The sequence below is a fragment of the Meleagris gallopavo genome, chromosome 3, assembly GCF_905368555.1.
Source record: "Meleagris gallopavo chromosome 3, MGAL_WU_HG_1.1, whole genome shotgun sequence".
Lineage (NCBI taxonomy): Eukaryota > Metazoa > Chordata > Aves > Galliformes > Phasianidae > Meleagris > Meleagris gallopavo.
Genome location: NC_139406.1, coordinates 34922418 through 34941372, shown reverse-complemented (window position 1 = coordinate 34941372; position 18955 = coordinate 34922418). Strand labels below are relative to the sequence as shown.

The following is an 18955-nucleotide window of genomic DNA, read 5'->3' as shown; positions in this document are numbered from 1 at the left end:
TTGTATTGGCAGGGTGGTATGATACTGCTACTGAGAATTGGATCCATTAATCTGGATGAAGAATTAATACAGCCATTAACAACTGAACCAGTAGTTCATCACAGATACATCTGCGTTTTAAACATATGATGTAATTGTGCCTTTTATACACTTAGGATCCTTGGAAATTCCTATTTAATTAAGACTGCATATGTATAGTTGTATTGGATACAATAATATTCGTGGAATAAAAATCATGTTTCAGTGACAGCCTTGAGATATACTTAAATGTAAATTAAATAATAACCTTCAGCAAATGGATGCTGTAGACTATTAGAGAAAAAAAAAAAAGAAAACATTTTTAGCATGGGAGCCAACGTCATAACTTGTACAAGTCTATGGAGTCAAAACTGGCATACTGCTTTTGTTCCTCCTCATACTTTAGAAGATTTTAATTTTGCATTTCAAAGCAAGTAGCACAGAGGCATTTGATTAATTAGCATGAGTGCCAAAATGAGATATTTGGCTGTCAGGTATTTGCAACAATTTCCACTCTCTGGAGTAGTAAATACAAGGCAAACAATGAATGATAAATATGGTGAGTATATAATTTTTAATGATCTCCTATCTTTAGACTATGCTTTGTTTGGTATATATTACATATCCACAATTTATAATCATTAAGGATCTTCAAACACATGGAGAGAACACTGACAGTAATTTCATATAATGCCAAATATTACTGACTATACTTATGGTCTGATTTCTATAGGGTATTTGAATCACACTCTATTTGAATACATGGGAGATTTTTGTCCTGGATCATACCTAATATGGATCACTATCTTGATGATTAAGTGCATGTTGATATGAATGTGTTAGCCAGGAATGTTTGACCTAGAATAAAAGGGTGAATTTTCCATAGGACTTGTTGAGAATGTTCTCTGGGGCCTGAGTTTCACTCATCCAGATGCCATGGAATGTGATGAAGAGTGGGTTTGTGTTGTTTCATCAAATTTGCTATGTTAGTTATTGGGGGCTGTGCACTTTTCACTGAGTGGTTGCATTTGTGATTCCTTCTGAAAAGAAGCAAACAGCCTTGCTGGTGGTTGCTGTGTTTTATGCACTGACTTGTGAATCTGGCCACTTCAGTTTCTCTCAGAAGATGCTTTGCCACTGTCAAATGCTGCTTTCCTTTTGTGACACCACTTCACATTTTGCAACCTCTCCTTGATGCTTTATTTAAATAAACCAGAATAATCTGAATCACCAAAATACATGTGAATAACACTGCTTCTAGCTGAAACAATAATGGAGAAACAGAGATAATTGCATTTTTTTTCCTGGTGTGGAGGATCACGCTTGCTCTATGTTAGGTAGAAATATGGAAGAACAAGAATGCTAATTACTGGTACATAATTTATCTGTGCCTCTCCAGCCTTGGAACAACGCAGTACTTCCCCTTTCAGCTTAAAAGAAAACAATGAAATTAGGCTGTCTTCAAAGTATGTTTAAAATGATTTTTATTTCTAAAGGCCTGTGCCACAACATGTGTTTTTATTTAAGATTTTATAGAGATATTTTTACAGCTAAAATCAAATAGCTTTCATCAGCAATAATGGAATAAACAATGATACCAGTTTATCAAAGACTTTTTAGTGGAGAACATCAGGTATCTAAATAAGTAATTTCTTCCAGAGTTTTAAGTTTAAAGATCAGTTCTTCTGAGTAAAAGAGTCCTTTTTGCTATAATTTAGTTTTCATTTGAAAGAAGACAAAGAAAGCCCTAATGACCAAAATCCAATTTTATTAATGGTCTTTTTCTGTATATTCCATTCTTTCAATCTTTGCTCTTCTTGGAGGCTTCGAATACCAACAGTTTGACTACAGTAATGATTATTAATTTTGCACTCTTGTAATGTTTTCCAAGACAGGTGGTATTGGAGCCCTTGTTCCACGTGCCTTCCTGCAAAAAAGGCTGCATGCCATTTCTGAAGCTTGTTACTGAATGTTTGAAGAACACTGGGCCAAACCTGTAACCAGAAAAGTGGGAGAATAAGTTGTATTGGCAGTCAGTAAATCCAGATAGAATTTATAGGGTGCGGTGATGGGGTGGAGAAACGCAGTAAAATGGTTACTTGGAAAAATGAAAATGAATCACCAGTAGTTATTTAGGCACTAGCCTTGACTGCAGCACTCATCCTGTGGCTGCTAGCCATCTCATACTCCCAGCTATGCTGCTCTCAAGTCCAGGCTGAGTTTAGGCTGTAGTGTAGGTAATATCTCATCCCAAGAACATCTCTAGTTTCCACGTATTATGTACTATCCTATCTAAGGAATTAAACACCCACTGTTGAGAGGATGGCCCTCTCTGGACTTTCTTTCTCTATCACACGGTCAGGCATTGGCCCCCTTGTCACCGCTGGTACTGCTTCTTGCTTAAATATCACCCATCTACTGAGCTGCACCTGATGAAAATTGTTACTTTGCTTTTATGGACCACCTCAATGCTGCTTCTGCAGCATTCATGCTCTTTATAAAAGTATTTGCTACTGAGGGAGTGATCTTGGTGGTGCTTCCTTCTGCAGCATAGGATTTATGGTGTCTCTGTCTCCAGACATACGGACATAATTCCTTACAGGTGTGAAAATAGTACTTTATGCCCAAAACATCACGAGTATTAAAATGAAATCTGGATGATCTGTCCAGCTCCTAAGTAGATGTTAATGGAATAAGACTGCCTGGATCTGTCATGCATTATCTCACTGATGAATACTGATAAAGGCCAGAGCTGTCCTGTTTAGCCATTTCCATGTTCACTGGCAACTCATGCTCTTTTAGGGAAGGCCCATTTTGATTTCCACTGTGAATCCTTAACTTTTAAGCCTTCTGAGTACAGAAACCAAATTTCAGTGATTTTGTCTCAAGTTCTGGTTTATAGCTGTACCAAAGAGGCATCATACTATAATAGTATTTCTTATCCAATGATACCATACATTTACCCGCGTTGAACAGAGATTTAGCTATGTATACTTCAGTTACCATTTCCCTGCTAAAAACGAATAATGACATAGGTGAATAAGAAAGTAGTGAATTTGACTGCTGTTTTGCCACAAAACCCTAGTGTGGGAGAAGAAATGCAAAGGTCTTTCAGGCATAATCTGAATTTCAACCTGAAAGAGTGACTGCAGGTTTAACATATCTGTGTGCTGAAGAGAAAGAGCCCATATTTCTCTACATAGAGTGATAACAGGCTCCCTTACAAAAGCCTGCCTGGCATCCACTGATGCCAAAAATCACCTGCTCTTTCAGTTGAACCATCTTCACCTTTCTGCACTCCTCTCCACTGTTCTGGAGCAGCTGGTGGTGAGTAACTACTTTGATCTTTATTCATATTAGCTTGCTGGGACACTAAGCTCAGGAGACCCATGTTGCTGCTGGGTGCTCTTAGATGTCATTATGCCTATGAAAGAGACTTCCATTGTTCTGCACAAACACAAAAAAGACCTCTCAGTTTTCACCAGTGGCAGAAAAAAAGAAATTATTGACATTTTGTGCATTAACTAACAAAGTCTCTATGGCAAATGGAGTTTTCTTGTTCTATTGGTATGCTTTTGTTTCAGCACTTGGCAGATGAATTTTGCTGACTTGAGTTGCAATTAACGCAACTAGTGGGGCAGATGAGGTGTCTTGCTTTGTAACCAGCACCATTTGGGCTGTTGATGCAAAACAGAAAGCATAGTCAGGTGTAGAGCTGCAGTCTTGACCAAAACCAATGGCAAGCCAGTTGGAGTTTTTATCTAAGTAGAAGATTCAGGATTTAATGCAATGGAATCCTATTAATTAACAATCTGTAGTTACATCAGAAGTGGCTGCAAATAGTAAGATTTCTGGGAGTTACTTTCAACAGAGAGGTGTATGTACACATTTGGCACAGAAAGGTACTTCCAGGTGGCCTCTACTGACAGTTTGCACTGGAGTTCAAGTTTCATTCCAAGGGAGTTGGAAAATGATACATTAGAAAACATCCTATTGGTGCTGTTCTTCACCCTGCTTAAGGAAATAACATAGGAAACCTTTTCCCACTTGGTTTCCTGTAATTTTTTTAAACTTGTTAGTGTAATTCCACTTCCTCCTTCCAAACTGATTTATGTAATCAGTACTTGATAAAACTATGCTCTTGAAAAAGGTACACTAGCTTGAATTTCAGTCTGAGAGCAAAAGATTTGACTCTTCCTGTTATTTTTTAATTTAAACTTGAAAAGGAAGATTGGGAGTCAGACAGAAGTGCACGGCTGTTACACAGGGCTGTGACCAAGGCACAAACTTCAGAAGTCGGAAGCTGGTAGAGAAGAACTTTTTGATTTATTCTGCTCTTGAATTCCTTTTCAGCTTTCGACAGCGCTTTCTTTCTCACCACAGTCCTTGTAAAATAAAGCTGTGAGGTTATGATACGCAGCTTCACCTTTTAATTTTCAGGCTTAAAATGCAGCCACCAAAATAGGAAGTTCTCACAAAGCGTTGTTGGTCTTGGTGCATTTTCTTTCTCAGTTAATAAGTTTTACAAGTTACCCAAATAACCCTTTTGCTTTTCTTTGTTTTCAAACATGAACCTTCTCCCAGTAATTCAGATGACATGATTTAAGCTGACATTAGTCTCTTGGGATGATTAGCAGAGAATATATCCATGAAAAAAGAGCCATAAATGGGGTCAGGAGTAACTTGCCATCTTTATCACATGCGTACATTCACTTTCTGCTTGGCAGGCACAGGCGGAACACAAAGGAACATTTCAGAGTTCTTGGTCCCTCTTTTTTTTTTTTTTTTTTTTCCTTTTCTTTACAAATGGGCATATTTCTAAAATCCAGACTTGAAATTTGGCATGGGAACAACATTCTGCAAAAAATATCCTTTCTGTTGCCCTTTAAACAAACAACTAATGTTCTCACTTATTTCTTTTTTTTCCCCCTCTCAAACAAGTCTGGACTGAAAAGCTTGTGACTTGTGAATACTGTTAGATCTCTACTCCAGTTCTTAGTGTTACTGTTACTACTGCAACAATCACAATACTACCATAGTGCCTAGGGTTCTGAAATTTAGGCTGCAGCAATTCAGCTTGACAGGCTGCTGGAACTGAAGAAGAAGATGTGAACCCTTTCCTTCAGATTTACAATCTAAATGCGAGAAAAGAAATGACGGATGCTTTCGAATGGACAACTGTCTCGCTCCGATTTATAGGAGGGAGAGGAGGTTCATTTAATATTATATACCTGGCGTGAGATTAAGAAACAACGGTTCAAATGTTGGTCCGACCAGTTTATTATAAATCTTAATTAGGGAGATGGGGAAAGGGAGGACGGACATTATTATGAATTAGGGTAATGGGGAAGGGAAGGAGGGCAATAGAAAAGATAGAAAAGAAGAAGCAAGGAGTCTTTGTAGGCAGCAAGAGGGAGATAGTCACCACCATGGATCCAGCGTGGTTCATAATTCAGTCACTGATCTTCAGTAGTGGTGGGTTGTCGGGCATTGTTGTTCTGTTGACAACGATGATGACCACGGCGATGATGGCCCCTTTTCAGTGCTTTCAAAGTGGTCGAGTCAGCTGCCTCTGGAGTGACAGCTCAAATCCAAAGTGGTTGAGTCAGCTCTCCTTGGAGTGGCAGCTTCTGGCTCTGGGATCTCAGCAGAAACTCCTTTGTTCCCACCTTCTGGGCCTTGCCAGCAGATAAGAGGGAGCAGGGATGCCCATCTGCATCCTGTTTTTCACAGGACACGATGGTATCATTCCCCAATTTTCCCATACCAAGCTGGAGCTATTTAGTCACAGGCCAGATCTTCCGCCAGTAAACACTCCTGAGCACTCTCTTCCCGACACAAGCAGCTCTGGAGGAAGGGGCTTTCAAATGCTCCCAAAGTGATGTCGATTGTCACACAGTAGCACCCATTATTTGGCTCCTCAGCAAATCAATCAGAGTCTTATCACAAGAAATACCTCAGGAAGCAAGCTTTGAGCCAAAAAACAAAGAAGGATTCTCACAACAACATGACAACAATGCAGCAAAACTGTAACCATAATAGACAGGCATCATTGTGTAGAAGCTGCCTGGACTGCACAAGTCCTGACTTCTGAAGGAGTATTGAGGAATAATTTGAAGGAGAAAGCATCTTTGCAGATGCTTGTGTGGAACCTTTTAGCAACAGAGGAGACACCACTAAGTGCTGGTTTTCAATTCTTGCCCGTGCATGAGAGAGAGCAACATATTGGAATGGTGACACACATCATTTCACTTCTCCAACATGGAATGGAAGACCTAGAGGTAGTAAGCTGTGAGCTGATCTCAAAATCAGGTCAAGCAGCTGATATTTAATGTGATAGAGAAGGAGGAGTCAGCAGCTAGCACAGGTATGCAGAAGGGAAGGCAGCATTGTGTCAGTTTGCATTGGCATCTGAAGAGTCAATTTCCATGTGTCAGGGCAGAGCAAACATGCTGCAGTGTTTCAGATGTGGTAAGAGGAGGCCTGGCTGAGAAATTGTATCTGTACTGGGGAGCAGAGAAGCTGTCCGTCAGCTTTGGACATAGACCAGATGTGAATTCGGATTTAAGATCCCTTACTGCTGTCTCCAAGCTGCTCATCACAGCAAACTCCACTCAAGTTCGCTTTTCACAACCATTTCCTCTGTTTCTGCTCAGGCTATTTCAGTGCCTCTGGAGGCAGTCCCATGGCCACGTGACCTCCACAACAAAACATATTCTCTTGTTTCAACTCAATTAGGTTTTTTTCTCTCCCTGACTCCAGAACTAATCATTGGCAATTGTTCTTACCAATCAGTAAGTTCAATGTCTGTATGCAAGTGCTGTGTCGTATCCATGTGCTGGCGTTTAGTCTGTTGCTAGAACTGGACTACTCACATCCAGGTAACTAAGGAAGTCATAACACACTGTTGTGTCCTTACACGTTTCTTTATGAGTGTCTGCTTTTGGGGGAGTGTCCATTTTCTGAAGATGGCAAAATCATGTATTGTTTAAGAAAAGAAAAGAAATAGAAACCACTTTAAATAGCTCTTGCGTTCATAGATAACTTACATTTTCACAATTTTACATTGTTTAGCTGGTCTTAAGCTAGAAAAATTATAAACCAGTAGCCTAATCTGTATTTGCAGCTTGCTCCCAGTCTATTCCTCATTCTCAAGTCAGAGAAGGTAATGAGCTTCAGCCTGGATATCTTCCCAGAAAGGTGAAATTACAATCAAGAAAGCAGATCTAGGCAAGAATGTGTGCTGTCTTAAGAATTTTTGCAAATTTGATGTATTTTTTTGTATGTGTGGTTGTGTGGTTTTCAAAAGAAACAAACAGATGCTTTATCAGAAATAGAGGGCGTTTCTTTCTTGTTTGCCTAACTTATTTAATAAAAGTTGACTACTTTTTGATAGGTTTGAATGGAAATGAAAACTGATATTGCAAAGCATGCTGTTGACCATTAAGTATATTGTTTTCTATTATTGAGGATATAGTACTGATTAGGAGAAAAGAGGACAGAGAATGACCTTTCAGATAGTCCTGTTGCCTTTTTAGGAACTTCACGAGAAACGGCCATCATTCTGATTGTAGCTGTCCTTGGCATTTTATGAGTAGAAGAAAGAAAAAGAAAAAAAAGATACTTTAAATATGCTATAATTCAAGTTCTTCCAGAAATTCCTAGATGCAAAAGCTGATGATTCCCAGCAAAGAGACATTTTCTCCAATGCATTCCACACCCTCCTTCCTCCTCCCAATACTACAAAGTCCTCAGGATTCTCCAGTAACTGAGACTGTTTTTTTCTTTTGTTTTGTTTTTGTTTTTTTTTTTAAAAACAATGAGAAAACCAATGTCTACTCAGAGTAAACCAGAGACTCACAGAAAGGCTTGGGTGGGGTCTTCACCTAGTCTAAAATTCAGCTTAGGATTTGCACTTGTTACTGGTGCTTAGAAGAGCTGTGTCTTGTAATTTTCCATCTCCACCATATTCCGGATGATCATAGCAGAGTCAGTGTCTGCTGCCAGTGGGGAACCACTTACATTTATATAGGGCTTTTTACAGGTTACAAAACACATGTAAGGTGATAACTAAAGCAACAAGACTCTTCCCAAAGACAAATTCTGAAACATTAGACTCCCTTAAAGACTTTGCTGCCCTGAAACAGTACTTTAAAAAGCTGTTTTAGCATCTATTTCTGGAGAGAATGTGGAGTACAGGTTGTTTTTCTTTTTTTTTTTTTTTTTTTTCCCCCTTTCAAAAATATGTCCAAAGTAGAAAATGCAATATATAGTGTTAAATGCACAGAAAAATTATACTCTGAAATTAGGACATTGCATTCAGTGTTCAGTGCATTGGCGTCAGCATTGTCTCTTTTAGGCTTTGATTTCTTGCTTTAAGAGATGTCTGCTCTTCATGCTAGTTAACAACTTGCAAGTGTGAATAAAAGTCAGCTGTGGATGGAATATTATGATGGCTTCTTCTCTTCAAGACTTGATACAGTTACATATAAATAACACTAAAAAAAATTCCAGACATTTAGTACTTACATATGTCTAATTGTCCAATATGTTGGATAAATATTACTCAAGACTCTTTTCAGTAAGTTATTTCTGTGGAAGATAATGGGTAATCTTACTACATTTGTTATTGCAAAGGCTACCTAACTAAATTTGTTATTAGAAGTGCAGAGTACTGAGCAATCAATGCTTCATTTTGAGTGTTCTCAAATAGAATTAATCAGACTGGCATTTTCTATATTGAAATTGTTGAAGAGAAGCCTGAAAAGCCCAGAGCAGCTGCAGGACTTAGAAAGAATGATGGGCTGAACTTGCACTGAAGATATGATATTGCCCCATCTTTACTTCCATCTGTGAATAGAACATCTGGTTTTGAGAAAATGGAATGAGAAACTGCATAAATCACTATAAAGACTGTTTCTATTTCCAAGTGTAGTCCAGGGCACATTGTTTATGAAAGAGCATTGACAGTAGGGTTCCATTACTGGTAAAGCACAGTTTTAAATTCAACATCCATGATTCATGAGGAGGCTAAAGAAAGATAGCAAGATGATGTCAAACTTCAGTATCCTTTCATGATAATTGCATAGGTAAATGACATATTACTCACCCAGGGACTTGTTAGCATACCACTAATCAGAGTAAATATTTGTATGCATTAATAAACAAAATATTTTTCCTGACAAATCTAGAATTCATACTTATGAATATTCTTCTTCTTTAGATCCCTATATGTAGTCCTCATTACTTGTACAATCTCAGGTGTTATTCACATACTTCATTTACTTGCCTCTCACTTGAAATCCTCGTTGAGAATGCAAAGAGAAGAATTGGTGTTGTTTACAATTAGGCATGAAAAATCGATCAAACTTTGCCATCAATAGTAAGCATTGTTGGTGCTTCCAAACAAATATGCTGTATAACAAACCTGTACTGAAGTACTCGGTGTCACCCTTCAATTACTTTTTCAGAGAAAACTTTCCCTAATCTTTATTTAAGCTATTGCTTAGGGTTGCTCAACTCTAGAAGCCTATAGCACAACTTACATTGTAACGTCCAGCGATTAGTTCTTGCGAAAGCAATTGGATTCTGTTGGCATGCATCTCTTTCTAGAGAGCACTGTATCAACTTTTTGCAAATACAAAATCAAATGATGCTTCAGTTCAGCCTGCATATAGTTCTTGTTTCTCAATACTGTCTTTGGCAGAGTGGCTCTTTTTGAGGCCCTGTGCTCAGCAGAGGCCAGTAGTTTATGCCTATAGGAACAAAGGGAATCTCTACCCCAAGGACTTGACACAGGCTTACAAGCTTTGTTGCAAAAGCTTAGCCTGGAAATAAAGTATAAAGGAAGAAAAGCTACATTTGCATTTCTACATCATGTAATCAAAACAGTTTTAAAGGCAAAGTTGTTTTCGGTTGTGTGCAATACTTATTACGCATTGAGCATATCAAAAACATTATCACCATGGTTTAAAGTGCGTTTACATGTGTGCACACATTACAGTCTCACTCTCCAGAGAACTACTATGTTTTTTTCAAAGTTTATAGCTCACAATTACCAGAGCCCAATGACTTACATTTTCCTAACTGATTTCCAGCAGGCCAGTTTTGTCTGCTGCCTCCTGACAAGCCGCAGCATTCCAGCTCCCTCTTTAGACTGAAGGCACATATGTAAATAAGTATCTCCAAGTTGATCTAATTCTTTGGAGGAAGTGATATGATAGTGAAAAATGGTGTTACACTGAGCGAATCATTTGCCTGTGCATTTTGGATGGCAAAGCTATTCCGCCCGACAGTAAACATGAGATCCAGGGCTCAAGGGCTTATGTGGACGATCTTCGAAACTTTGGCCGAGCTCTGCTTTGAGCAGTGCAGCACTAGATGTTGAATTTCCATTCTGTCTTTAAGGAGCCTGAAGGAGGTAGGAAGGAATGTGAATGTGGTTTTATGTGGGAATTCAAGAAGAAAGGAAGGAGTATAATTGATCGTATGTGTGTATTTCTTCGTGTTTGAGAAGAAACATTTATGCTGCAGATTCACTCTTGAATATTTTCACTTGGTTCCACTGTCATGCACACATCTGCCTATGAAAATCAGTCAGACCCAGCAGCCCCTCTGAAAGCCTTCCCATATAAACCCAGAGCTGTAGGCTTCAGCCTGTAGGATCTGTTTCCTCCCTTGGCTCCAATTATGGAAATTTATATTCTGTTCTGTTTCGTTAGCCTGAAAACTAACCAGTACATGCAAGTCTTTGATCAAAACGGAATGCTAAAAACAATTCTGTCACTCCCCCTTTGCATTGACTAGTGCTTAGTCACCCAAATGCTCCTTTTGAAGTTGCTTTGTAGATACAAAGAAATACATAAGCATCCCAAGGGCTAGGAGATACTGTACATACCGAGCAAAGGCCATCTTCTGATGTCATTAGATACAGTATTTCTGAATAGTCTTTTATGCTGGGTTTTATTGCATCTGTAAGCGTTCCTTTCTCTTTGGTTTATAAAGAGAAGCTTAGGGATTCTTTTGTGATTTTTAGAAGAGTAATAGTGCATCCTAGAGACACCAGTGGAAAGAAATACTGATTCGTTAAATAATACTGCTAAAGACACATTAACTGCCTGCATTTTCCTCCTAATACTCGTAAGACTTCAGCATGAAAGACAAGGGTGAGTATATCATTTCCAGAGTTTTTAAATAGCTTCTTATTTAGATCATCAGAAAATGGCCCCATCCTGCATAGGACACAAAACCCAGCAACACACTATTAAATGAAACTGTTCCAGATAAACTGCAAGCCAACTGACCCTGGAAATTTAGTACCCAAGTTGCGTGACTTGAAAATCTGTTCAAAGCAAGGCATGGCTGCAGGCCTTGACTGTTGTACTTTAGTAACCATAGCAACACGGTCTCTGGAGACCGAATGCTAGTGAGTTTTCCTTTATTTCAAGGAAGAGTAATAAGAGAAATGTGGCTTGGAACTTCTTCTTCTTCTTTTTTTTTTTTTTTCTTTTCTTATTTTTACTATGCCATGACCTTGACCAAAATATCTTTGAAGTATTTACTGGCTGATTTTCTGCTATGGGACCAGAAAAAAATATCAGGATATATAAAGGCTGTTGCCAAAGGAAGTCCTATCTTCCTCAAAATATTTGCCTTCATTCCCAAAGAGAACCTCTTTACTAATAATGTTCCTAAAACTTCTTAATGGAAGGAACTGATAACTTTCATCTCACAGCTACCGAGGGCAGCAGAATAATGTTGTACTTTCTTTGAACTGACAGATTCATTGTTTTTTGTTTCAGTAGCAGGTGCGGCTTTTCGTGAGTACATAATTGGATGTACATGTTTTCAAAAGAACACAGGCCTCTGTCTGGTGCCAAGCTCTCTTTTTTTTTTTTTTTTTCCCCACTTGGAAAAAAAGAGTGATTTCATTTCTAAGCACAATGTAGAAAACTCATGTAAGTGTTTTTAAAAAGCCAAATACAAACAAACAAATGTTCACAATGCATATTTAAATCTGTCTCACATGTTTCAGCTATTATTCTGGATTAGAAATTCCATCTGTCATTGGATCCATATGGTTTACCAAATGGCAGTTTACAGCTTTTTTGCAGATTAGAAGTTAGTTGGTTTCTGTTGCAGGAGTTCCACTGTCCGCACTAATGTCTTTGTGTGTGCGTGCATGCTTTGTGTTCGTGCGCACAAATATATGCAAATGGCTACCAATTATTGAAGGATGCAAGTGAATCTTACTAATTAAAACACACCAGTTGCACGCAATGAAAATTGACATTGAAGTAGGGAGTTAGGTTATTTTCTCCCCTAAAATCCATGAGCCCTACTTTAGGTTTTCCATTATTTATGCTCAAAGGGATAAGCCAAGGTGGGGAGAGCTGCTCTTGACTTCTCTGTGCTGTCCTGTCTGTGTTTTGGACAGGCAGATGCTCTTCACAGAGCATTAAGAAGCACTTCAGTAGGCAGATTTCTGGCTACCTGGACACGTCTTTGCATGTTAGGCAGAGTGAGCTGCAGTGTGAAGCTGATCCAAGTCCTCTTTCCATCCCTTTTCCTCCTCCCAGGTTATTGATATTTCAGGTAGTTATCTGCTGTGTTTCTGACACAGCACCTCAGTGCAGTCCCCCACGCAGCAAGAATGAGGAAACCATGAACAGAGCTGTACATTTCATTGTCCTGTTAAGTATGAGACCTGATAACTTACACCCAAAAAGCTATGAATAGTTTCTGTTCATTATCATGCACTGAAGCTCTCTATGTCCTGCAGTCAGTTCAACAAACCATCAGCATTCTGTCCAGAATAATGCAAAATCTCCACATGGTGTTCCTCTAAAGAGCTTGAGTATGGACTTCTATACCATACCTAAGATATTTCTTTGAGAGATCAGAACAGGTATTTTCCTACTAATTTGCAATCATTACGACCCACATCTGGGTAGACCTGCACTAGCAAATGCCTTCCTCCTTTTCCACAGCCACAGCCAGTAGGTAAGAAAAGTATAAATCTCAGCCCAGCCCAATTCTCATTCTATTCCAGTCTGTCTGTGCTACAGATGCCAGATTTCACACTGAACAGCATTTCAAGGTAATTTAAAGAAAACATTTGGAGTCACGGGTAACTCACTGGATATGAAGTTGTACTCCATGTCCAGCTTTTTTTTAACTTATATTTTTTTATTGTGGTTGAAGCAGCAGGTTTCCCAGCTAAAATGAGGTTTAGGCACATGGAATTTGTGTTAATCCTCAATAGCTTCATGTGGCTTCATAAAAGTTGTTTTTGCACCAGAGTCGGTTATGCTTTTCCTGCCTGCAAGGCAGAGCATCTGATGTTTGTGTTTAGGCCATGAAAACCAGAAACCAGGACATGCGTAGTTGAGAGATCTTAACTCAGAAAAAGACATCAGCATTTTGGGAAGCAAAACAAAAACGAGGAGGGGAATATCTATAACTTTCTTAATTTACATCCCTCCTCAAATCCATACTCATTTCTGACTTAACCTTGATACATGTCTCCTTGAACCTTTCTTACACTTCTTTCCTTTTACTTCTTCCTGCCCTTCCTTAATACCTCTCCAGATGCAGTTCCCACTCCATTGTTCTGAACCCTTAAAAATATACATAATCCCATTTCCCGTTCCCATATTTACGAACCTGGTCCAGCCTAATTCTGGCTTAATGAAAAAAAGACTTGTTAAAAGAATAACCTGCCCACATTCTACTGGAGGGAAACAAGTTTTACATTTTAAAGCAAGTCTCCTAGGGTACACGTGCATATGTTCTATGTGTTCTTAATTTCTAGCTGTGCAGGCTAAACTGGAGGTCTTTTGGAAAATGCATGGTAACAGCTATGGGCATCTGCACAAAGGAGGTCCCTTAATTGTCCTATGGTTATCTTTATGGAAATTTTTAGTCTGCCCTAATTAAAAGGCCTGCCAGATGTTTAAAATGTAATAAAATTCCTAACATCACATCGCTGATGGTTTCATTGCTGTGAAGATGAGTCCAAAGAGACAAGATGCCAAAAATGCTTTCTTGTCTCCACTTGATATTGGAAATGGGTATGACAGATACTGTCTTTGGAGGCTTCACTCAGTACACTGAAAGGCACAGATGTGAATATGTAGAAATCTTGGCATACTGTCCTCTGTTTGGTGATGTCCTGGGATGAATATGGACATTTTTTTAAGCAGAAAATAGTACCAACCCAGCAAGAGCTTGTGGTTGAAGAGTAGACACGGATAAGTTGTGAATCCACTAGCCAAAGATATCGCTTATTCTGAAAGGGATCTAGATTGATGGAGCAGTCCTGGAGATGAGCACGATTTGCCCTTGGCTGTTCCTACAGCTGACTCATACTTGACATCCATTTGATCAAAAGGGATGCTGTTACTGCTTTTTCCAAATGTAGGTAAGCCACTGCAGTCTGATTGCTAGCTTTTTCCAGTCACCATTTCACAGCTTTTTCAAGGTCCAGAGCTCCTGGCCACATGTGGCCCTACTGGGCCAAGTTTCCAAAGGTGCTCCACATTTATGGTTGGGGTCAAATCTTCTGAGGAGGTCAGCCTATTGTATGCTGAACTCTTGAAATTCTGCCCACCATTGTCACAATGGGAACAGGCTTTAAGCAGTCTTGGAAATCTGGTCCTTATTTAGGAACTCAAAAGAGAACCAAACTCAGAAAAAATATGTTAGTATATCTACTAACTGAGCAGTTGAAAATTTACTCCCATTGTGCTTCAGGCTTCAGGATTAGCTCAGGGTTAAGACACACATCACAGCGACTGTAAATTGAGAGAAAGGTGAAGTAAGGATAATAAAAACAGAACAGTGCTTCATCAGCAGCTGTTTGAACTGCAATCTCAAAAGACTTGAAAACCATCTCAGGATAGGATCATCTCATCTGCCTTGGAATGTGAACCTGTAGGAATGAAAATATGTCAGTGAATCTTTATCAAGGGAGGAGAGGCAAAATTAGTCAGACTGCAGGCAGCGTGATTATTGTTAATGTTCATGTCATGTATTTAATTTAATTCTTACTTTTAATATCAATTATTTTCTTGTTGCTTTCCTTACATCACTGAATTCATTAATTTACCATTTTTCTTGACTAAATATTGTTCTCTATCAATGAAATATTTGTTGCTCGATTTTAATGATTGCATTTTTTGCAGTTTTTCTGTGTTTGTGTTTTTACAAAAGCTTAAGAAAATAACCATACTTCAAAATGCACATCAAATCTTAAAGCCATAATAAGAACACATGTGTTTAATTTTCTTGTTGGAAATTATTACATTATCTGTATATTTCAATGCATATAAATGCCAAGCATTATGGAATGGAATGTTTTAAATAAAACAAAAACAAAACCAAAAAGAAGTATTTGATAGATGTTATTAAACTTCTAATCATGTGAATTAATTTCAATTTCTAATTCAAAATAGATAATAATATTGTAATGTAATATTGTAGTTATATTGCAATTAGCCCCCCCCAACTTTTGCAAAAAACATGTTCCAGGTTGTTATTATTTCATTTCAGAGAGAGCTTTCTGAAAAGGTATGGAAACTACAGGAATGTTTGTAAGGAACCAATTTTTTTTCTAGTTCCTTGTATTCATTCTATTAAGAATACCAGTATGATCAGTAAGTATCTTATTAGGCAATCAGTAACAATTTTAGTACAAGACACTGGATTAGAACTTTGTCATATTATCAGACTTCTAAAAAGATAAGGCATATTTCAAGCAAAAAATATATGAAAGTCAAAACATTTCTACTTGGAAATGTAAGTCAACATATAGCACGTAACTGTTAAACTTATGATTAAAGTAGCTTACTTTACTAAATTTGCACAAAATCCCTATCTGCCTACAGAAAAATGTGGTGTCCAACTTCTTTATAGAGTGATTTTTTTCATATCCATTCCATATTGCAAAGGTAAAGGGGAAAGAACTGCCGCTTCTTGTGACACAGCTAGAGGTTGTGAAACAACAGCAGAAAGTAGCCGGCTCAATGAAACAAAATGAAATAGAGAATTTTTCATTTTCAAGTTTTGCTACCTTAAACTAAGCTGTGGACCTCTGTTGCAACAGCTTAGGAGTATAAAAAAGTTCATATGGTTTCAAAATGCAGTTGAACAAAGTCATCAGATTTATTAAAATAGTTAGGGCTGTGACAGGAATATTCAAAGGTTATTTCAGAAGTTATTGAAGACAAGGGAAGCACTTGAATTGTGGGTGGCAGGAAGACTGCTCTAGGATGCAGTTGCACTCTTTTGCTACTGGAGTCAGGATGCTATGATTGGGTAGATTTTTGACAGCCTAGTCTGGCTGTGCATTTCAGACAAAACATTTGTGAATTTATATGAATCTATGAAATTAAAAACATTTCCACCATCTAAATCCCAGAAGTTTTACTCTGAATTGCAAAAACAAAAACAAAAAAAAAAACAACCCCAAAACCAAACCAAACCAATAAAAAAAAAAACACACAAAAAAAATCCCAGCAAAAATATGTTATTATTTTTCTTCTGCACTTAAAATGTAATATTCTATAATTTTACACTCACAAAGACTGTATCTTCATGTTTGTTCATATTTGAAATCAAAAGGAGATTAAACTAGAATGTTATTTAAGTTATTACACCCATTTTTTCCTTTATTTTCTGATGATCATTATTTTCCTTTCTTTAGTCACTGAACGGTTTTGCATTGGTGGTGAGTGCAGATGGAATGATATTTTATGCATCATCAACGATTGTGGACTACCTAGGGTTTCATCAGGTAACTATATTAGCAAATATATATAGAATACTTAATATTACAGCCTTTCTAATGAGTTTCCTGCAATCATTCCTGCCAACTGGCTTTCTGAAACATAGAACACTTTTTTGTTTTGCCCTATTCTTCTATTGCTGATTAGATATACAGCATTACTATTTTACTATGCCATTTTAGACTTTTTTTTTTTTTTTTTTTTTTTTTACTGGAGAGTTGAAGAGGAATTCTTTGTAATGGCATAGGATGCAATTTCCTTTTGTAAAGCTTTTGTTGACAGAAATAGCATTTACTAGTAAAATCAAATTCATCCTTTTGTATACAGTGTTGCTATTCTAGACTGGTTGCTTATACAGAGTAAATATAATCATGCAGTTGGAAAGGCCCTCCGGAGTTTGTCTGCTCCAACCTCCTGCTTAGATCTGGTCCAGTTGAATCAGGTTGCTCCAGGACTCATCTAGTCAAGTATTAAGATCCTACAGCCCCTCTGTTCTACCCTAACTGCAATTTTTTTTTCCACTTTACCCTTTACCACCCTTACTGCAATTTCTTTTATCAAGCCTCAAGTTTCTTTTCCTGAAGAACCCAAAATTAGAGAGGATTTTGCCTTTGTTGAACTTCCTGAGGTTCCTGCCAACCCATTTTTACAGCCTGTCAAGGTCTGTCCAGCTCTCCCTGATTGGTACTCTTTTGAGGCTGTGCCTGTGCTCTATCCCATCACCCATTTGTCAAGAAATTAAACATTGCTGGACCCAGCATCAATCCCTGTGGGACACTACTAGTTGGCTGCCAGTTGGATTTTTATGATTCACATTTGCAATATGCTATTAAAAATAATCTTCTGAAGATATTAAGTCAAAAAGCAGATGTGAAAAACAGGGGCCTCTGAAATAACTTTCCTCAGTGAGTCTTTGCTTTCAAAATTCCCTACATCAGTCATTATTTTTCTGAAGATATCAACCCAAATTCTTGGATGGGGCTTTAGGCAACCTGGTCTAGAAGAAGGTATCACTGCCCATAGCAGTGTCCTTCCAACCCCGAGTATTCTATGATTCTAATAAATACAAGAGTTTGCCCCATTAAACCTGCAGATTAAATGTTGCTTGTTGTAATTGTTTCAGACTGATGTAATGCACCAAAACATATATGATTACATTCATGTTGACGATCGCCAGGATTTCTGTAGACAACTGCACTGGGCCATGAATCCACCTCAGATGTCTGGACAGCAACTACAGACAGAAACAGGTAGGAGTATATAGTGTTAACTGGAAATGTACACATCACTGTACAATTAGAACTGCCCTCCACCTATTCCCTATTCCTTGTCAAGTTAGATTCTTCACTGCAAAGCTGCATAGTGACCACTTATAGTGTTAATATTCCCAAAATGATGTTTCTCTCTGATTTTGGATTTTTCATGCTAGCATGTACTGTTGAGGCTAGAACGTTGATGTTTCCTTTATTTTCCTCTGACTAACATGCTTATGAATATTCTTATCAAGACAGAATAAACAACATCAGTGTTCATCCTACCAGTCTTTTTCTTCATACTAGTCAGGACATGAGTACTTCTCTCAATAACAAGAGAAGATAAAAAACATGCAAAATTGTTCTGTGCAGTACCACAGTGGCTACATGACTTTTTGCCATTTGTTTTCCCATGTGAAGTTATATAAATCAGAGTGTTGAGAAGAACAAGTAGGTTTAGCAACGTATTTTTTCCTCTGAGGCTGTATTTGCCTAGAATGAGAAGTGGACATGTATGCTCAAGGTTTCTCCTACATGATGTGTAAACCAGAAATTGCAACTACAGAAAATGGGTTTGAAATTGTTAACTTTATGAATGGATCCCAGTTAAATGTATGCATTTATATGAAATTAAATAAATTAACTGAAATAGTTTTTCAGATGAGTGTGTGGGGGAAATTGGAAGAAATCCTTCAGCAACTTTTATGAAGTCTGTCTTTTGGAACAGTCATGTACTTTCGTAGAATTCCACAGTGGGATAGAATGTATTTTGCAGGAAACTTACAGATCACAAGAACTTTGCAAAATTTTATACGCAGTATGCAGAAAACAAATGGAACAATGTGCATGAGTATTTCAAACTATAAAAGCTACAAACATTTGAATTTTTTGTCCTGA

The 18955-nt window shown here is 37.9% G+C and overlaps 1 protein-coding gene across 2 annotated transcripts in view; it reads left to right on the top strand.

Annotated features, from left to right (window-relative positions):
- Positions 1-18955, top strand: part of AHRR (aryl hydrocarbon receptor repressor) — a 91150-nt gene that overhangs the window by 57407 nt on the left and 14788 nt on the right. For both annotated transcript variants that reach the window (XM_085220609.1, XM_085220608.1), the window contains exons 5-6: positions 16724-16813; positions 17929-18055. In XM_085220609.1, coding sequence (XP_085076735.1) covers positions 16724-16813; positions 17929-18055 — 217 coding nt within the window. The remainder of the gene's footprint in view (positions 1-16723; positions 16814-17928; positions 18056-18955) is intronic.